This window comes from Dasypus novemcinctus, chromosome 2, assembly GCF_030445035.2.
Source record: "Dasypus novemcinctus isolate mDasNov1 chromosome 2, mDasNov1.1.hap2, whole genome shotgun sequence".
NCBI classification, from domain to species: Eukaryota; Metazoa; Chordata; class Mammalia; order Cingulata; family Dasypodidae; genus Dasypus; species Dasypus novemcinctus.
Genome location: NC_080674.1, coordinates 44101415 through 44122210, shown reverse-complemented (window position 1 = coordinate 44122210; position 20796 = coordinate 44101415). Strand labels below are relative to the sequence as shown.

The 20796-nt window shown below is 33.2% G+C and overlaps 1 protein-coding gene across 3 annotated transcripts in view; it reads left to right on the top strand.

Moving 5' to 3' along the window:
* Positions 1-18433, top strand: part of TTC33 (tetratricopeptide repeat domain 33) — a 77634-nt gene extending 59201 nt beyond the window's left edge. For all 3 annotated transcript variants that reach the window (XM_004448202.5, XM_004448201.4, XM_004448200.4), the window contains exons 3-5: positions 10152-10233; positions 11471-11602; positions 15203-18433. In XM_004448202.5, coding sequence (XP_004448259.1) covers positions 10152-10233; positions 11471-11602; positions 15203-15556 — 568 coding nt within the window. In that variant the 3' untranslated portion in view covers positions 15557-18433. The remainder of the gene's footprint in view (positions 1-10151; positions 10234-11470; positions 11603-15202) is intronic.
* Positions 18434-20796: the final 2363 nt, after the last annotated feature.

Below are 20796 nucleotides of genomic sequence, written 5' to 3'. Positions count from 1 at the left end.
GTATTTTATCTGCTAGTCCTCGCCCACCAAGGTGGGGTGACGGACTCAACACCATACTGACATGGTCCAATCAAAGTCCTAATCATAATTTAATCATTTAAAGGTGATACCTCTGACAGACCACTTCATAAACATAATCCAATAACTATTTTTGGAATTCATTAACAATATCAAACTGCTATAACTTGTAGAAAATAATGAGTGGAAAGATTATTATGAAGGAATAAGTTAATTTTCCAGGGAAAGAAGAGAGTATTTCCAAAGTTTTTAAAATGATGTGTTTAGACAAGAACTGTTAGAAATATTATTTAGCAGTAGGCTTGAAATCACCAACATGGCTACAGAAGCACAAATACTTCCTTTTTTAGGTGATATAGGTGATAAAGATACTGTCTGCTTTAGAGGTAATAGTAAAACAGTGGATAACATTAAAGTACTAAGTTTCTCTGATATTGTATATATATTTTTTGTTGAGAACATTATAGACAGTATTTTCAGTTATAAAGCTATAGTAATTAGGAATGGGTATTGGATTATATTAAGTATTGTTTATCATCAGGTTCCTTTTTCTCTATTATCTGTTATATATGGACTGATCACTAATATTTTTCTGAAGTATGCCCTACATTCTCATGTGGTTCTTGTACTTTAATAAGCTAATGGATTTAATTTGCCAATACTTTATTTAGGATTTACATTTATCGCATGGACTCAGTGATCACTGTGATTGATTCTCTTTTATCAGATAATGAATCTTTCTTAGGACAAAAGTATGCTTTATTTATATTGTTAGTGTGAAATGCTTTATGAATTTTAAGACATGTCCTGTATTGCCCCAGTTCATCCCACATAGATTGAGGACTACTTCTTGTGTCCCCTTTGTGCCTTCAGAAATTGGTATGTGTTAGGTGCTGCATGTACCTATTGCTCTGCATGTGTGTGTGTTTTTTTTAAAAGACACAAATATAAAGTTTAAATTTGTTCTATAAAGAAATATACACAGGAATAATTTAGATAAGAGGTCAGAGAAAGCTTCTGTGACAAAAGAGGAAACAAGTGATTGAAGTTATCCAGATGAGAGGAAAGTCCTATTTATTCTTTTGTCTTGTAAAAAAAAATTTTGTGATTTAATTGTGTATTAATCATCAAAATCCGATTACAACTTGCTGTAGCCCTGCTTATTTATTTATATATGTTTTATTTGGCCCAAATTATTCTATGATATGGAAATTAATTTCCTGTGAATTAGATTTTCTTATACTTATATGCATGCTAAATTAATCAATAATATAGGTGGTAAAATAGTTTAAATTCTCCCTGTATCTGAAGTAGAAATTGGAAGGTTAGAATTATGACTTTTAACTTATTTCTGAAAATTCATTGTCTAGTGTAAAAAGGAGTGAACAGGTATTTCCAACACATTAAGAATTAAGAAATTTCCTGCACTAAATATGTTAGTATCAGTTCTCATTTCTTTTGGAGAAGGATCTTTACTTAATGTGTATACACGTTCTGCAACTTCCAGAGCTCCTTTCTACTGCTTCCAGTGTGAATTAATCTGTCTCAAATTGTTTGTTCTTGTCTATAATAAATTACCGAGTTTTAAAGACATGTTTGCTCATTTGTGAAAGTAAACAGTTTAAGTTAGTATTGCAAGTGGACTTAACCTAATCCTGTGTCCACATAATTTCAGTAAGTAATAGCTTCTTAAACAAACTGAGCCATTTAGGATTTACTTTTAAATTATAATATTTATATCTTTTTCTCCACCCACTAAAAAGATATTGATCCAGTTCCCCCTTTGCTAAATATTACTGTCTTGAGAAAATACACCGTTAGGAAACTTTTTTTTTGTCCTGTTTCATTGGTTTTGCTTCTTTTTCCTTTCTTTCTGAGCTTAATGTTAGGCTACAGGAAATTAGGCTCCTTATAATGGATGCTTATTTTAACTGTACATTATTTTGTCTTAGCTCTCTTCAGAATACTACTCCATATTTAAACAGAAAAACCCAAAATAATTTACAGTTTTTTAAAAGTTTAATTCAGGAAACTGGTCAATGTCAAAAAGTTGGAAATGGATCTAAGTACATTGTAAAATACATGCTTTTCAATCAAATTAGATATATCTGAAATTAATTTTGATATCATAAGGATGTCTATATAAAAGGTCCTACAAGATCAAGAAAGTAAATTTCAAATATTATATTCTGAATAAAGGAAAGTTGCTTCTGGTAACAAAATCTAAACTGAGCCAACCAGAAAAGTTATTTCTATCATTAAGCATTTTTAGGTACAATTATTAAAAATATTAGAAAATGCAATGTAAAATAAGTTACCTTAAAGTTCTTAATAACATAGTTTTTAATATGGAAATAAAAGGATGGAATTTGAGGTTAGCTACAGATTTCCAATAAATGTAGCTGTATTGGAATAGCTTTTAAATTTTTGATGTTTCCACATAAGTACTCAAAATTATGTGTTACAAATAAATAATAGAACTGGAATAGAAATCCATCGTGAGATTAGTGGAAAGTGATAATCATTTGTGGTTAGTTATGTTTTATTTGCCCTAGAGAAAAATGCTATGAAATTTCTCCTTCTTAAGTATCTAGAATGAAGTTCCTCAGCTTAGTTCAAAAACTTTTCTTTTTATCAAAAATTAAAACAATCAAGTCAGGTAATTAAAATTTACCCTAAAACTGTATAAAATCTGAAAGTCCCTCTGATTCAGCAAAGGTAAAATTATGTTTAGCATAATTTGATATTTGTGGGTCTATATTCTATCTTCCTCTCCCAAATTAGCTTAGTATAATAATTTATTACTTTTTTTCCTACTCATTGAATATATATTGAGTGCTTTTGTTAGGCATTGATGCCACAAAGACTAAGATTAGCTAAGCAGTTTTTGGTGGGGTGAGACATCTAGGAAAGCTGTTGATGTGAGGAGTGTGGTAGTACAGAGTTCATTAGATGATATAAAAGGAGGTCACTTAACTAAATGGGGAATGGAAGAATTAAAGAGTTTGAAAATATTTTGGGGAGGAGATGGCATCAGAGTGTTACTGAAAGACTAATGAGAAGTTAGTGGAGAATAGGCAGAACATTGTTTCAGCCAGAGGACCTGTATGTACCAAACTAAGAAGAGATCAGAGAAAATATATCTGCTTGGAGAATTGAAAATAGTTCGTAGAACTTGAAGGAGGAGAACTGAAAATAGTATAGCAGAACTTGAAAGAGTATAGGGCACAATATCAGGTAAAATACAGAGTAAAAACTTCTAGCAGAATCCATGGCTAGTATCTCTTAAATGCCTTGCTAAATTTAAAGAGCCTGTGCTTCAATAGCCTGAAGGTAATCAGTAAGATGAACTTATCAAAGTTGAGTTTTACAGAAATCTTACTGAGATAGAGCAGAAAATGAATTGGAGTGTGGCAATACTGGTCTCAGGAAGACTGATAAATTGAATCTGATAATTCAGGCCAGGACTGCTACTAAGTAGTAGTGGTGACAATGGGTTAAAAGGATAAGTTAGGTGGGTATAAAGGAGAATTGACAGAACTGATAACTAATAGGACTTAGGGCAGGGAAAGCCTAAAGTATTTACTATCTGGTCCTTTACAGAAAATGTATGTGGACCCTTGATTTAGAGCACTAAAATATTTCTCTCACCTTTCAAAAGTCTTTCTATGACATTGAGTTAATTGAGTCGACCAATCAAGTTGTTTTGTAGTATGTCCTACACTTTGGATTTATCTGATTGTTTTCTTCTGGCTCATTTATTTCTCTTTTTTATATTTTCTATAGACTGGAAGTTAGGTCTAGAGGCTTGATTATATTCATGTTCAATTTTTTTTTTTTTTTGCAAAAGTATTTATAGATAGTGCCCTTTGCTTCCTATTGTGTTACATCATGATGCATTTAATATCTGGTTACCCTTTTACTGAGGTTAGATTTTTTATAAGATTCAGGTAGCATCAGCCTTATTTTTCCATTATAAGTTTCTCATTAACCTTTTCCCAATGGTTTTAGCATTCACTGGTGATCATTGCCTAGCTCCATTATAACATTAAAGGGTTACAAAATAGCAATTTTTAAAAATTCTAGTATTCCTTCTGAATTTGCTAGTTGCTTTTTTTTTTTAAGGTACCAGGAGCCAGGGATTGAACCTGGGACCTCGTATGTGGGAAGCCAGTGCCCAACCCACATTGGCTCCACTGAGTTGGTTTTTTCATTTGTTTTGCTTGTTGTTTTTGTTTTCTTAGGAGACACTGGAAACCAAACCAGGACCTCCCGTGTTAGGAGTTCAATAGCTTGAGCCACATCCATTCCCTACTAGCTGCTTTTTTTCCCCTATAAAGAAGAAATTTCCCTCATTTGCTCTTTGGTTGCTCTCTCCTACAATTCATGTAGGAGAAGCATAATAATACATGATTTTTTTCTTTATCATTTTCTGATAAATGCTGACAACCTCCAGTGGGAACAATTTTTTTGGTATGTAAATGTGTTTATATATTTTAATAATGGCTTTATTGAGATATAATTCTTATACCATATTACTCAGTTAAATTATACAATTCAGTGGTTTTTTGTATATTCACAGAGTTGTGCATCTATTACCATTATTTCCAAAACTTTTTTATCTCCCCAAAAGGAAACCCCATATTCATTTGCAGTTACTTCTATTCCCCACTCCCCGCAAATACCCCTGACTTAGGCAACCTCTCATCTACTTTCTGTCTCTATAGATTTGCCCATTCTATACATTGTCATGTAAATGAAGTGATAGTATATATGCTCTTTGGTAACAAGCTTTTTTCATTTAGGATGTTTTCAAGATTCATCCATGTTGTGCATGTTTTAGTACTTCATTCCTATTTATTGCCTAATAGTATTCCATTTATGTATATACCACATTTTATTTTTCCATTCATAAGTTGATGCACATACATGCATATTTCGAATATCATTTGAAGTCAGGAATTTTTATATTTTTGATGTATTTTACTGTATTATGGCCAAAGATACTTTTTTCTTTGATGTTCCAGTTGTCCTATCTTAGATTAGGGAGAAACTCCTTCAGGTTGGCTCCTGTATCCTTTTGATATGGTCCCATATGTTTTTGATAGCTCCCTTGCTTTTTGGTACAACAACATGTTTCAGATTTATTTTGAACAAATTTTCTGCCCCACACTTGAAATCAGCCATTCCTCCAGCTAGCTCTGGTTCATTCTTTTGTCATAACATACACGCATTTTCAATGGGCTGAGTTAGGAATTGATTTTTTAAAAATGAGAATCTTGTATGTATACTGATATTTCCCATTCAGATTTAAGTTTTTACTTAACTTTTAAAATTTAAATGTGTATTTCTTATTATGCTATAAAAAATCTTAATGACAACATAATTATGTCATTTCTTCATTTTACATACCTTTAATAGTTTCAAAGTAACAAAACTGGAAAACAGTTTGACCATTCCTCAAAAAATTAAACATAGTGCCAACATATGACCCAGAAATTCTACTCCTTGATATATACACCAAAGCATTGAAAACAGGGACTCAAACAGATACTTGTACACCAGTGTTCATAGCAGCATTATTAACAATAGTCAAAAGGTAGAAGCAATCAAGTGTGTATCAACAGGGGAATAGATAAACAAAATATTATGCATTGGAATATTATTCAGCCATGAAAAGGAGTAAGTTCTCATATATGCTCATACATGTATGGGTCTTGCAAACATTATGCCAAATGAAATGTTAGATACAAAATGACAAATATAATATTATTCCACTTATCTGAAATATGCTAGAATAGGCAAACTCACAGAGACAGAAAGTAGATTAGAGGTTACCAGGGGATAAGGGAGAAGATGAAATAGGGAATTATTACTTAATGGGTACAGTTTCTGATGAAAATTTTTGAAAATAGATAGTCATGATGGTTTACAATATTGTGAATGTAATTAATGCCAAATTGTATACTTATATTTGATTAAAATGGTAAATTTTATGTTCTATATATTTATCTGTATCTATATCTATTTCTATACCACAATAAAATTTTAAAAAGTGACAGTACCAATATTATAATTATTGTACTAGCAATAAATGTAGTTTAAATGCATATTATTGAGTGCTCATAGCATGTCAGGCAATATGCTAAGTAATGTGGACAGAGCAGTGAATGAAATGAATTATGGTCTTGCCCTCAAAGAACTTATATTTTAGTAGGGCAAATATATGATAAGGAAGTAAGTGTATTAACAAGAGTTTTAGATTATGGCAGTTGTTATGAGGAAGAGATCTTCTGAAAGGATGATGTTTGAGCAGACACCTGATTGCCCATTTCATTATCAATAGCCTTAAATTCTTAAACCTGGTGATGGCAAATATAAAGTAGTATAAAATCTTACAATATTTTATAACAATTTCCAGAAATGTTCACCCATCAGTATTGTTAGAACTTTGTTGTTTTTATTTCTAAGTTTCTGAGGAAAAAGTCATATCTTTGTTCTCACATATGTTTGAAAATAGGTTCATGCACATGTTCTATTATTTACATAGTTTAAATTAAAAGTTATTGTTCATTTTAAGTAGGGCTTTTAATTTTGTGTGTTGACGACTAGATTGAAAGAAGGGGACATGAGAGTCTACTGCTTTATTTTTGCTGCACTACAAGAATTTTTCTCTTTTTCTGTAAGACTAAAAATAAATTTAAAGAAATCATAATGTTTATTGCTAAACATATATGCGAGTTACTAGAGGATCAAACAACCTGAATATGATTCCTATTTTAGATAGAATCTTATATTTAAAGGGCCTTAGTGTTATCTGAATTTTGATTAGCTGAGAAATTGTTAGTTCTAATAATCAAGCCAACTAGGAACTATAAATTCTCTTCCTTGTAGAGCTAGCAGGTTATGTTAAAATCTGAAGGAGAGTAGTATAAAGAAATAAATATGTTTATTTCTTCCCTTATTGACTTTTTCTAAATTACGGAAAATCAGTGAGAATGATATCTTGAATTAAAAACTTTCCTCCTATAGTGATTTCATTTCCAGTTGGTTTTACATCAAACATATTATGTATATTTTATTTGACCCCCCCCATGCAATTTTTTTTTTCCAGTAATTGTTATTTATGGGCCATTTCCCTCGAAAAGGGTATCGTAGGGACCAGTGGGCAATTTTTTTTCTTAAGTTTTAAAATTAGAGAACTTGTAGATTTACAGAAAAATCATGCAAAAAATAAAGTTCTCATATACTGTCCTACACGCATGATTAACACTTTGCAACCAAAGGGTAATTTTTAATGTATAATAGTGGATCCATTGAATACGTTTTGCTATGACCATGCACTGAAGTAGTAGTATTTAGCCTTTAAGCTTTATGTCATAGAGAGAAGCATTTAATGATACGGAGAAATGTTTAATGTGTGTATTTGTGATGAATAATACATAAAAAGACTTAAAAGAATATACAATAAAATGTTAACTGTGTTACCTATGCCTTTCATCTTTGGGCAGTGAAATTATGAGTGTCTTTAATGTGTGTGTGTGTGTTGTGTGTGTTTTTCTCTGTGTCCGATTCTATCTGTATACCTAGAAAATAAGTTTTATTTTTAAAATATCACTCAAATATATAATATAAAGAAGAGCTGATTTAAAGATACTTTATCTTGAAAAAAATAATTTAATATCCAATATTAGCCAATGCTGTGTTTTAATTACCAAAATAGATTTGCAGTCTCGGGCTGCCTTTTTTTTTTTTTTTAAAGATTTATTTAATTCCCCTCCCCTCTCCCGGTTGTCTGTTTTCTGTGTCTTTTTTTTTTTTTTTTTTTTGCTGCATCTTGTTTCTTTGTCCGCTTCTGTTGTCGTCAGTGGCACGGGAAGTGTGGGCGGCGCCATTCCTGGGCAGGCTGCACTTTCCTTTGCGCCGGGTGGCTCTCCTTACGGGTCCATTCCTTGCGCGTGGGGCTCCCCTACGCGGGGGACACCCCTGTGTGTCAGGGCACTCCTTGCGCGCATCAGCACTGCGCATGGGCCAGCTCCACACGTGTCAAGGAAGCCCGGGGTTTGAACCGCGGACCTCCCATGTGGTAGACGGACGCCCTAACCACTGGGCCAAAGTCCGTTTCCCTTGGGCTGCCTTAATAGATGTACATGTATAGATCAAAGAAGGAAGTAAGAGGTCCACTAGACTCTCCAGATCCTATCTTCCTCCTCCTTCCCTCACTCTAGGCCCTTAGGCTACAGGGTCTTCTTTTCATCTTCTTTCTCCTTTACCAGGTGAGGTCCTTGCATCTTTTCTATATATCTGTCTTTTTAAAAAGTATCTGCTTAAATGAGAGTACTTTAGCAGGGGTGCTAGGAAAGGAAGGACTGTAAAGATGAGACCCTTGTAGGGCAGATGGTGACCCTAAAGAAGCAGCTGCTTTATTAATTCTGTGCAGTTGGTGGTATTTCAATGAAGTAATTCAAATTTATAATTAGAGAATGTTAATGGCACCTGAGAAGACACCTCATCTGGCTTACTTTGAAGTTAGGTTCTAAGCAAACATTGACATGAATTAACCTGTAATCTTGAAGGAGCCTCTGATTCTAGCAGTTAACAGACAGTGGTTTAGCCAACCTGACTCACGTCTCCTCAGCGTGAGGAGTATTAAGCATAAGTTACTTCCCTCACCAAAGTCTATTTGGAGCAAGATGACTGCCGACGTCTGTGAGGGTTCAGGCTTCCTGGGTTCCTACATTACTGGGGCTTGCTTTTCTCTGGGTTCAAGGTTCCTTTCTTCCTGGGGCTGGCTTCTCTTTCCTCTGGGAGCTTACTTCCAGCTTAAGTGTTCAGCATCAAACTCCAACATCGAAACACCAACATTAGAAAACTCTCAACTCTTTTCTTTGCCATGCCTTTTATTTGTGAGTTCCATCCACCAAGGGGTGGGGACTTCAAGCATGCTCAGGTACAGATCAGATTGCAAACATAATCCAATACCTATTTTTGGGATTTATAACCATATCAAACTGCTACACCTGGGTAGTTTTTTAAAAATAGAGATAGATGCCTTGTCCCCACCCCAAAAGATGCTGTTTTAATGGGACAAAGGCAAGGATCAGGCATATGCATGTGGGTATTTTCCTTTTTGTAAGTTCCCAACGTAATTCTTTGAGTAATCAGGAATGCGAATTGGTGGATTATATATATTTTATTTAGCCCTAGAAAGCAGAACTCATAGCACTGGGGAAAAGGTATAGGATGGAAAGTTTTAACTCAGTATAATGAAAAATATTCTAATAATTAGCACTTTCTCCTCCTAGAAATATTCAGATATGCATAAGTCAACCACTTGTGAAGGAAACTGTAGAATTTTCTGCTTTGGATAATATGTAGGACTTAGACATTCCTTAATTTTATTTATTTTTTAAAAAGAGTGCTTGCCATGCTTCTGCAGATTTGGCATGGAACATGCTGAGTTCAGATTTGAGCTTATTGAGTTTGCGGCATCTGTGGGATATCTAGTTGGAGAGGTTAGTTGACTATATATCTTGAGCTTAAAAGAAAGGCTTGTCTGGAAGAAGACCTGTTTTTCATTAATTTGACCTGCTTCTTATAAACTTATCAAGTTATTAATAGTGATTTTTTAAAAAGTATATATTGTCCCTACCCTCATGGCGCTTCAGATCTAGACACTTAAAATGGAAGGATCTTTAGAAAATTAGTTGGCAACTTCTTAAATTGTTGTCTATTTCAGCTAGATTGTCAAAGAAGAGCCCTGTTGTTGCAACCAGATCATAAATTCCTTTTCAAGCCTTCATAATAAATCTAAGATGAGTGACAACATGTACATACATTGAGGTTGATGAGAAAAAAAAAGAAATTCTGGTGGTGATGTCTCAGTCCAGAAAAAGTAATCATGGGGAAGGATTTCCAGGTTCTCTTTTATTTATTTTTTGACATTTTTCTCTTTTGCTGTCCTTTTCCTTCATTTCTTAATTTTTTGTGCTTTTGTAATATCATTATCATCAGTTCCTGAGTAGAGATGTTTCTTGATAAACCATCTTCCCAGTATCTGATTTTTAAATTTGATTGTGTCCTTTAAAGGACTTATTGAAAATATAATATTAATGTAACTTTAACCACCACAGATATCGGGAGGCAATTCAGAAGTGGGATGAAGCTCTTCAGTTAACCCCAAATGATGCTACCTTGTATGAGATGAAATCACAGGTAATGATTATGGAGAATTTCACTTTCATTATGAAATTACGCTATGTTTGTTCTGTGAGCAATGATGAAGCAAAATCATACTTCCTCCCATTTCGTTTTTAAACACATTTTATTTGGGAAAAGCATTTCATCATATTATTTATGTCTCTGCCTTATGCATAAAAGGTGAAATTCATTTGCCTTTAGAATTAAGTTAACTTATTTCATCCTAACTCTGGTAAGATATGAGCAGATGGATATCTTTTAAAAAGTCACTGGTCATCTCTTTAAATGAAAAGTATCTGCTTTTCTTGGAAATTAATTGTGATGGGCTTGGCAAAAACTCAGTTTTCTTTAAGATGAGGATGTATTAGGTTCCTGTTGATGAGATTCCTCTAAAAATGACCTAGTCCTTAGCAAAAGGTCAGAATAGAATCAATTTATTAAATAGTCTTAAAAAAAAATTCATACTTTAAAACTGTATATCTAATATTCTGTGGGAAAGACGTTAAAGAAAATACCTGAGCACTTAGATTTGGTTATCCAGAAGACTTTAAAATTGCAAACAGAACATTAAACGTATTTTTGACAGAGAATAGTTGAAATTCAGCCTTGACCAGAACTCCTAACAAAAATCTTTTCAGATGATCTCAAGTATAGGCCACACCCTTTATCAGCTTTGATTTTAGTTTATACAGGGAAAATCTAAATAAATCATGTCTACTGAATGACGTTCTGTTATGACCTTCATTTGAATAAGTCTTTAATTTTCAGCCTTGAATATGTACATGTTAAAGGCAGGATTTGTGGTAAACCATTATGAAATGAATTGTTTAATTCAGAACCTGATAATGATAGTTGTACCACAAATTTCCTGGAGAAAAATGATCCCAATAATTACTGATAAAATTCAGCCTTTTCCCATAGACTGAAGTGGAGGGCTGTGGAGCTTTGTAACTTTTCTGGTTTGCATGAGTTGAAGAACTCGATGGTGGGGAGGCCTGTGAAGTACTTAAATGATCTCTGTAGCAGAAAGATTTTCACTAGGAGTAGGATAGCTGGTTGAACAAATTTCAGTGTACCTAGTTTAACAGTTAAGACCTGGGATTCCCTAAAAACCACATTACAAAAATTGCCAGTCAAATTGAGAGTTCAAATAGCTTTAAATGAAAGGATTTTTTAATATATAATTATCCATCAATAATTTGCAAGTTTATGAATAATACTGACAGATTTTTTTCCTTCCCTTTGGCTATAGGTCCTAATGTCTCTTCATGAAATGTTCCCAGCGGTGCATGCAGCGGAAATGGCTGTCCAGAGAAATCCTCATTCATGGGAATCTTGGCAAACTTTGGGACGTGCTCAGCTTGGATTAGGAGAGATAGTCTTGGTAAAATAGTCAGGTTATTATAATGCTGAAATTTAAAGTTTATTTTGATTTATTTTTGATCATTTGAATAAAAAATTAAATATCCACTTATCAAATATATGTAAAAAACCAAATTACTTCCTAAAGGTATTAATCCATAACATGGATCAAAGATGTCACTGAACATCTGTTTCCATTTTATTTTATTTATTTATTTTTTTAAAGATTTATTTATTTTTTTATTTCTCTCCCCTTCCCCCCCGACCCTGGTTGTCTGTTCTCTGTGTCTATTTGCTGCATCTTCTTTGTCCACTTCTGTTGTTGTCAATGGCATCTGTGTTTCTTTTTGTTGCATCAACTTGTGTCATTTCTTCATGTGGGTGGTGCCATTCTTGGGCAGGCTACACTTTCTTTGGCGCTGGGCGGCTCTCCTTACGGGGCACACTCCTTGCGCATGGGGCTCCCCTACGCGGGGGACACCCCTGCGTGGCACGGCACTCCTTGCGCGCATCAGCACTGCTCATGGGCCAGCTCCACATGGGTCAGGGAGGCCCCAGGTTTGAACCGCGGGCCTCCCATGTGGTAGACGGACGCCCTAACCACTAGGCCAAGTCCGCCGCCCTCTTTTTCCATTTTAAACACTAATTATATCAGGTTCATAATATTTTTCATATATTTGGCATCACAGAAATATTTTTTTTATAAAAGGCCATTGAACAGAAAATGTTGGCATTTTGTATACCTTATTTAAATAAAAAATAAGCAACTTTTAGATTATTTCTTTGACTTATTAAATTTATCATATTGTAAAGTAAATGTATTAGTATCACTGTGGATAAGACCACTAATCGATTAGGTACGGAAAGGTAGAAAATAGAATATACGACAGTAATGGTGATAAAAATTTAGACTGAAAAGTTGCTTGACTTAGTATGGAGAGAAAAAAATGGGGGAAGGATAGAAGTTTATGAAAATGAAATACCCACTGTCTAAAGTTGACTATATACTGGCCCGTAATGCATCTTTCAACTTGTCTGGAATATACCTTGTAAGTAAGAAAGGCTAAATTGATGAGAATTAGCTTGAGAGTTGTCCTGTTTTTGTTTCACTGGTTTTTTGTTTGTTTGTTTTGACAGGGCTACCTATATATACCTGAAAGCTAACAAAATTCAACTTTTTAAAATGGGTTTGCAAATGTCTTTGTCATTAAATAAATTAAACATTTAAAAAAATCATTTTATTGACCTTTTACAGTTATAAATAAAAAAGTTTCTTTAAAGGCTAAAACTGTTAGAAAACCTGAGTTTAGCTTTACTAACAATGGCTTTAATAATTTATGGATGGCTTCTGTATATTTTTGGTGCTCCTGTAAATATATCATTATTTCTATCTATGAAAAAGTTGTTTGTCAAATTCTTAGAATGAATAAAGCAGGAATTTTGATGGGAAAATAACTGATTGGAGTAAAATGACTTAAAAATGATAATCTGAAATGAGATTCACAGTGATAGAAACCTGTTTAACCAAAGGCCATTTTCTTTTCTTTAACATTTAGCATATTCATCTTCTCTCTCTCTCTGCCTCTCTTTTTTAGCTAAAGGCTTAAACCATACATGAGTTGGAAAAAATAAATTTAAGGAATTTTATTTTTAAGCATATTAACGGGAAAAAAAGGCTATCATTTAATGCTTTTTTCAATGCCATCTTTATCATGAAAAATTTACAAATCATTGTCTCTCTTGCTTATGGTATCTATAGTAATGGAAAAAAAATCTTTAAGATGTAATGTTTAACAAAGATTATCCTATAAGGAAGGAAAATATACTGCAGATGAGACAAAGGAGATACAACAAGAGTACCAGTTGTTAAATTTTTGTTTTACTTTTTGCTAATACAATTCTATTTATATTATGAAATTACTGGAGGAATTAAAAATGTTATTTTTAATGTAATTTTAATGTAATTTTTAGGGCTGTACCTGAAAAAAATCTAAATTTGGTCATTTTTATGTAGATTTAAGCTCTTATCTTGAAAGTCTTGAATGGTCAAAAAAATTCCTCAAAATGTCATAACAAAGAGATACTATGAAAAATATATTGAGAACGAACTAAAACTTCTAAAATTGAAAAATTCTTAATATGTGTACATATGGCCAAAACATAAGAAAATTGGTAGATATATAGAATAGTCTATAAATGAAAAGGCAGTAGTTGGATAGATCTCTATTAGTAATTATTTAGATTTAATGCGGAGTTGGGTGTATATGTTGGAAAATGATTATAGAATATATATATACTGAGGACTTCGTGGAAATGTGATTTGAGGAAAGGAAGGATGGCAAAATAAGTAAAGCCAGAGAGGAGAACATCTGAAAGTTAATGATTCTGTAGGGAAATAAGTAAACTGAAAAAGGGATATATAAGAAAGGTTATCTTGGAGAAGAAGGTGGAAAGGAAAGGAGTTTGGGGAAAAGAGATTGTGATATGGGGAAAGGAGATTGTGATATGTAAATTATATCCCAATAAAACTGTTTAAAAATTTTAATAAATATAAACAGTATTCCTTTTTTTTCTTTTTTTGAGGTACTGTGACCTCATATGTGGGAGGCTGGCACTCAACCACTGAGCTACATGGGCTCCCAACAATATTCTCTTTTAATGTTTTGTAAGGTATTGGGGCTTTATACAATAAGGAGGTAGTTCTTTTTCACACTTTTTCATATTCCTAGAACCATTTTTATTTGGAATATTAAGAAAGTATTAGCACAATACCTTGCAACTTTACTCCCCAATGGGACATTTGGTAATGTCTGGAGATATTTTTGTTTGTCACAGCTGGGGTCCTGCTATTGACTTCTAATGTCTATAGGCCAGAGATGTTGCTTAACAGTCTATAATGAGCACAACAGCATACCCAAAACAAATTACTGGGCTCAAAACATCAATATCCCAAGACTGATGCTGCTCTAGACTGAAGTTGAGTCCTTGTAACTAGGCAGCATAATCTAGTGGATAAGATCATGGACTGTGTAGCCAAAATGTCTGAATTTGAAATCCAGCCTCTGCCTCTTTCTAGCTGTGTTACCTTAGGCAATTAACCTGTCTGTGTTTCTGTAAAATAGGAATAATAATATTAACAGTACCTTCTTCATAGGATTGTTGTGAGAATGATGAGTTAATACATATAAATCTTTTAGAGTAGTGCCTGGAACATAGCACTCAATAAATGTTTAGCATTATCATCATCTACACTCTGGACTTCAAAGATACTCATTCCTTCCTGGTCATTGTTTTGCCCAGGAAATACCCCAATTTATATATTTGCCAACAATGAATTTGTAGTCTCAAACCCTAGTTATCAATCCCTCATATCAATCCCTCTGTTTTAATGGATGTTTAGACCATGAGTAGTTTGTTAATCTCGTTCTTCATATGTACTTCTGTAACTGTGGTTTTGTTTTGTTTTTTCTTTCTCCATAATTATCATCCAGTGGTTAGGACAAAGCCCTAACTTCTGTCTTTACATTCTAATACTTTTTTTTTTTAAAGGAGAGATTGTGGATTGTATTAAACATACTGATTTTAAAAAACAAAACAAAATCTTCGACCTTTTTTTTTTCAGGCCATTCGAAGTTTTCAAGTAGCCCTTCACATCTATCCAATGAACCCTGAAATATGGAAAGAAGACCTTTCTTGGGCAAGAACACTCCAGGAGCAGCAGAAAATGGCACAGAAGATTAAAAGGAGTGAGGCATCAGCAGAAGTAACAGATTTCTCACCAAAGTCAATTCCTGACTATGACTTTGAAAGTGATGAGATTGTTGCTGTTTGTGCAGCTATTGCTGAGAAACAGAAGACAACTTCAACAAATAAAACAATGGTTATTGTGTCTGCTTCTGGGACTGTAGAGACTGTAACTGAAAAGGAAGATGGTGCACCAACACCAGATGGCTCTGTGTTTATCAAAGCCCGATGAAGGAATATACATAGCATGAAATATTTAAATCTGTGTTTTTTGATTATCATTTAAAGTTTTAGACATAGGGACATTTATTCTGGAGAAACAGGGAAAAACTCCTGTTTGTAAGATAAGTTTTTCAGATGAAGCATATAAATCTAAATGGTAGCATTATTGTATAGTGTTTGGACTATGCTTTGGTAAGTTATGGTTTATACTTAACAATTAGAATTCTGAACAAAATGTTTTTGATGTATAAATTTAATTTAATCCAAATATATGGATGGATATATTTTAAAGACACAACTTGAAAAGCAAATTCTTGAGTAGTAAATAATTGGTCAGTGTTATTAAAATGTTGAGTCATTGACTTTTTTATTATAAAGGAATAAGTGATTGCTTTCTTTCCCAGAAATACACTGCTGTTACTATTCACTCTGTTTTCCTTGCTTCTGTAAAGTTTGTCACAAGGCTTAAATGTTTTTAATACTCATTTTGATTCAAAGTTGTGGTTTTGTTGTAGGTGGAATCTTTGAAATTTCAGCCAAAAATGCATGCAAATATGAACATTTTAAAGTTTCTCTTAATTCTGATTTGTGCTTAAGTTTTTGGCTTTAAAGAAGTTACAGCAATGGTAGTTGCCTCCTTCAGTATTTGTTATATGTGTGAAGTACTGATAAATGTCACAATGATGGTTTTATTTTTTAGATTATTACTGTGGTAATTAAGATTAGGCCTTGCCACAAGAGTCATTTTTTTAAGTGTGCATTTTTTTAATGAGTGGCTTTTACAGATGCATCATAATAAATTGTACTGCTACATTTGTCCAAAAGAATATTTCTTTCCCTTATTTTTAAAAGCTTAAAAGACCTGAAAGTAACTTATCCTCTGTTAACTTTCCAGATGATGGTTTGGAATTCCTTTTCTAGCTGACTTTCGGAACTTGTCAGTCAAATGAGAAATATTCATAGTTTTAAGTAGGTAAATTATATCTTTCTAAAAATATAAGTAGGGATGTCGTTATTAGAATACCCATGGGTGAATAATGTAAGCACAAAATACATGGAAATTTTTAAAAATGTGATTTGTAGCATAATCCTATGAGTAGAGAAAGCAATTAAAGAAATATTTGACTGAAAGGCTACAATCTCATTCACAAATCAGTGTTGTCATTGCTAATATGAATTATTTTTACATTACATATATTGTAGTGTAATTATATGGCACTCTTAGGCACCCTTACTTCTGACACTCAGGAAGATATTAAAGGTATAAAATTAATTTTATTCTTGTTAGAGATAAAACTAAGCTAATTTATGGTAAGGAATTTTACCTCGCCCTGTTGGAGTATGTAAGTGATGGTCTGCATTTTTGCAGAATGACTATTTTGAATTTTATTTTAATGCAATGCTTTTCTCTTTTTTCCAAAGTTGAAGTCAGCACTTGTCTTGAAAAGTATTACATTTTTCACTTAAGTTAATCAGAAAGTTATGGTTAGAGAGATCAATTTTAGAGTTTTAGATCCAAAAGGTAAACATTACATCTATTTCCTTTAGTTTAATAAGGAATATTCTCAAAGAACATAGTTGGGTATCTAGAGAAGTAAGCATTCAATATTTGGTGTGTTGTTTTGAATAATGGACATGTATTGTGTAATTTGTGAATAGATTTTTCTTGCCTTTTGAAGATTTTTCTATTATTTTTGTGTGGTTAAGATTTTGAAAAGAGTGAATTGATTCACTTAATTTCTTTCTTATATGAAATATAATGTATGGTATGTAAAGCACATTGCATGATGCCTAGCACATTAAGTGCTCTTTATATGAGGAACATAACTTAGTTTGGAGATATTAAACCTTGTTTCTTCTAATTTTAAAAGAGGATGAGAACTGTTTCATAATCTTTTCCTTATCTGAAAGTGAAAAATCACTCCTCTCAATATTTCAGGATAGATAGTTGTCATCTGGGGATCATTCTTATCATAAGTGCTATTCCTCAATCGCAAAAGTGGCAAGATCCAGAATGGAGTACCATGTAGCAACTAGATTCTGTTAAAAAACAAACAAAAACACTAGGGTTTCTTCTGTATTAGCATTTGTTTTCATTTCCTAGGCTACTAAAGCAAATGCCATGAAATGGTTCAGCTTAAATAATGGGAACTTATTTGTTCACAATTTTGAGTCCAGGATAATATCTAAATCATGGCATCATCAAGGCAGTGCTTTCTCCCTGAAGACTGTGGTGACTCTAGCTGCCGGTGATCCTTGGTTCCTCTGTCACATGGCAAGCCTCATGGAATCTCATGATGGAATCTCCTGCTCTCTTCTTTCTCTTCTAAGTTTTGTTGATTTCAGCTTCTTACTTCCTTGTGCCTTATCACTCTGTCTAAATTTCATTCTCATATAAAGGATTCCAAAAATAGGATTAAGACCCATCCTAATTGAGGTGGGACACACCTTAACTGAAATAAACTCAACAAAAGGTCTTACCTACAATGGTTTACATCCTCAGGGAGGCATTAGATTTAAGAACATGCTTTTCCAGGGTACATACAGCTTCAAACCACTATAGTGTAGTTAGGCCATGTTAATCTCTTCTACACCCAGATATAGTGTAGACATGAGGTGATTTTTACATAGGATTTAGGAGCAAGGGGAATAGTGAATTATGGAGGTGGAAGGCAGCTTATCTCTCCATACTGCAAATGATGCTTAGCTAACCCTCTTCTATGTTTGAAAAGAAAAATGTATCCATTACTTTACAAGGATGTGACCACTGTGATATGCAAAACTTTAATAAGCTTATTAACTGTAATAACAAATACTTATGGATCTGAAAGAAAGATAATTGATGTTCATAATAGTGGTATAATTAAAGATGTTTAATATACTTTAACCTTGCATTGATATGGTATATTTGTTAAAATTGATGAAAGCACATCTTTATAATTGTATAATTAACTATAGTCTGTGGTACTTAAGGTTCACTGTTGGTGTTGTGCAGTTCCATGGATTTTTAAAAAATTTTTATTCTAATGACATATATACAACCTAAAATTTCCCCTTTTAACCACATTCAAATATATCATTCAATGCTGTTAATTACATTCACAATATTTTGCTACCATTACCCACCATCCATTACAAAAACTTTCCCATCATCTCAAATAGAAACTGTATATACTCTAAGCCTTAACTCCCTATTTCCTATCCCCACTTGTCACTGATAACCTGTATTATAGTTTCTTACTCTATGAGTTGACTTATTCTAATTATTTCATATCAGTGAGATCATACAATATTTGCCCTTTTGTGGCTGGCTTATTTCATTCAACACCATGTCTTCAGGGTTCCTCTGTGTTGTTGCATGTATCAAAACTTCATTTCTTTTTAGGGCTGAATAATAGTCCATTTTGTGTATATGCCACGCTTTATCCATTCATCAGTTGGTGGACACCGTCTTTTGACAATTTTGAATAATGCCACTGTGACCATCAGTGTACAGTTATGCTTTTAATTTTTAGGGTATATACCTAGAAGTAGGATTGGGTCATATGGTAATTCTATACATAACTTTCTGAGGACCTGCCAAACTGTCTTCCACAGCAGCTTCCCCATTTTACATTCCCACCAGCAATGAATAAGTGTTCCTATTTCTCCATATCCTTGCCAGCATTTGTAATTTTCCATTTAAAAAAATAGTGTCATTCTAGTGGGTATGAAATGGTATCTCATTGTGGTTTTGATTTGCATTTCTGGGGTAGCTAATGATGTTGAGCATCTTTTCATGTGTTTTTTTGACTAATTGTATATCTTCTTTGAGAAATGTTTCTGAATGTAATTTTTATTATTAGTCTTGCTTGAAAATTGTGTGACAGAGACACTCTTTAGCCAGAACACAGCACATCTAGACCATGCCTGATAATTTAAAAATTTACCATATATTAGTTTCTAGGAAATGAGCTCTTCAATTATAGAATATTTCTCTTAAATGTGCTAATAAATGCTATATAAAGAAGAAGTAATGTGAAGTATAGATCACAGAAGCTAGATCTAGGCATAAAGCCTTATGGTGATGGTTTAAATATGAAGAGTTTTTAAATTGATGTTGTATGTCAAAGCTATAATGAAATTTTTAAAAAGCTTTGTCCAAGAAATCTAGAATTTCCTTGATTATAACTGAACAATATAGCCTTTTTAGTTTGAAAACTAAGCCTTACATAATGTCGAAAGTTGTTTTACTGCCTTTCGTAGCAGTGAGAAAATTATCAGTAATTTATTTTCATTTTCTTAAGTCAGAAACCTTTTTAAATTGACTCTAGAACAGCTTTCCTGAGCTGTGGTTTCAGTACACACCTTTCTGTTGCCCACCTGGATGCAGACCCCTTGTCTTCAGCTCGCCCACAGAGATAGCATCAGGGGTGGTGGCCTCAGTCTGCACCCTTGGGGAAGGTTTTTAATTACAAATTCATTTTTTAAAACATCTATAGTACAGATATTGTTATTTATATAATGTCAAATGATAGTATGATTTGATTAAATCAGGACCCCAAAGAAGTCCAATCATGGCAATTGTTGATATGTTTCTTTGTCTTTTACAATCTATAGTTCCCTCCTTTTTTTCCCTTGCAATTTATTGATTTGTTTTTTACTTATTTGGAAGAGAACTACTGAATTTATCCTCCAGAAGAAAAAGCAGACCTGAAGCATCACATTATACTAGAAAATTTTAAACATGTTTACATGTTCTTATCTTCTAAACTTCAAAGAAAGCTGCTTGTACAAGCTATTTAATGAATATCTGATCCTATTACATCAGATATCTGATGTATTAGAGAAGCCAGAATCTGAGTCATTTCATTTCTTTCTGTTACTTCCTGTTGCTAGCATACTGGCAACTCGCGTAAATATATTTAATGTATCCATGTAGATTCCCATCATCGAACTGATGGGATCATGTTTTTTATTTCTATATAATGGTGCTACTATGGCATGTTTCATTACTTTCTGGGTATCATACAGGAGGAAGATGTTGAAAAGAGCTGATCTACCATAAATTGCCACTGGGTACAGAGTGGCACCTGAAATCAAAAGGGGAAAAATTAAGATTTTCTTTTAAAAAGGATTTCCTATCACTCCATTTATAACTTATGTGACTTTGTAAAAAATTCTCTCTGATGTTTTTCTACTGTGCAGATAAGAAAACATGTAACTGAATGTTTGCACTACCTAGTCTTAGGTAAGTTAGCTCAAGACCCA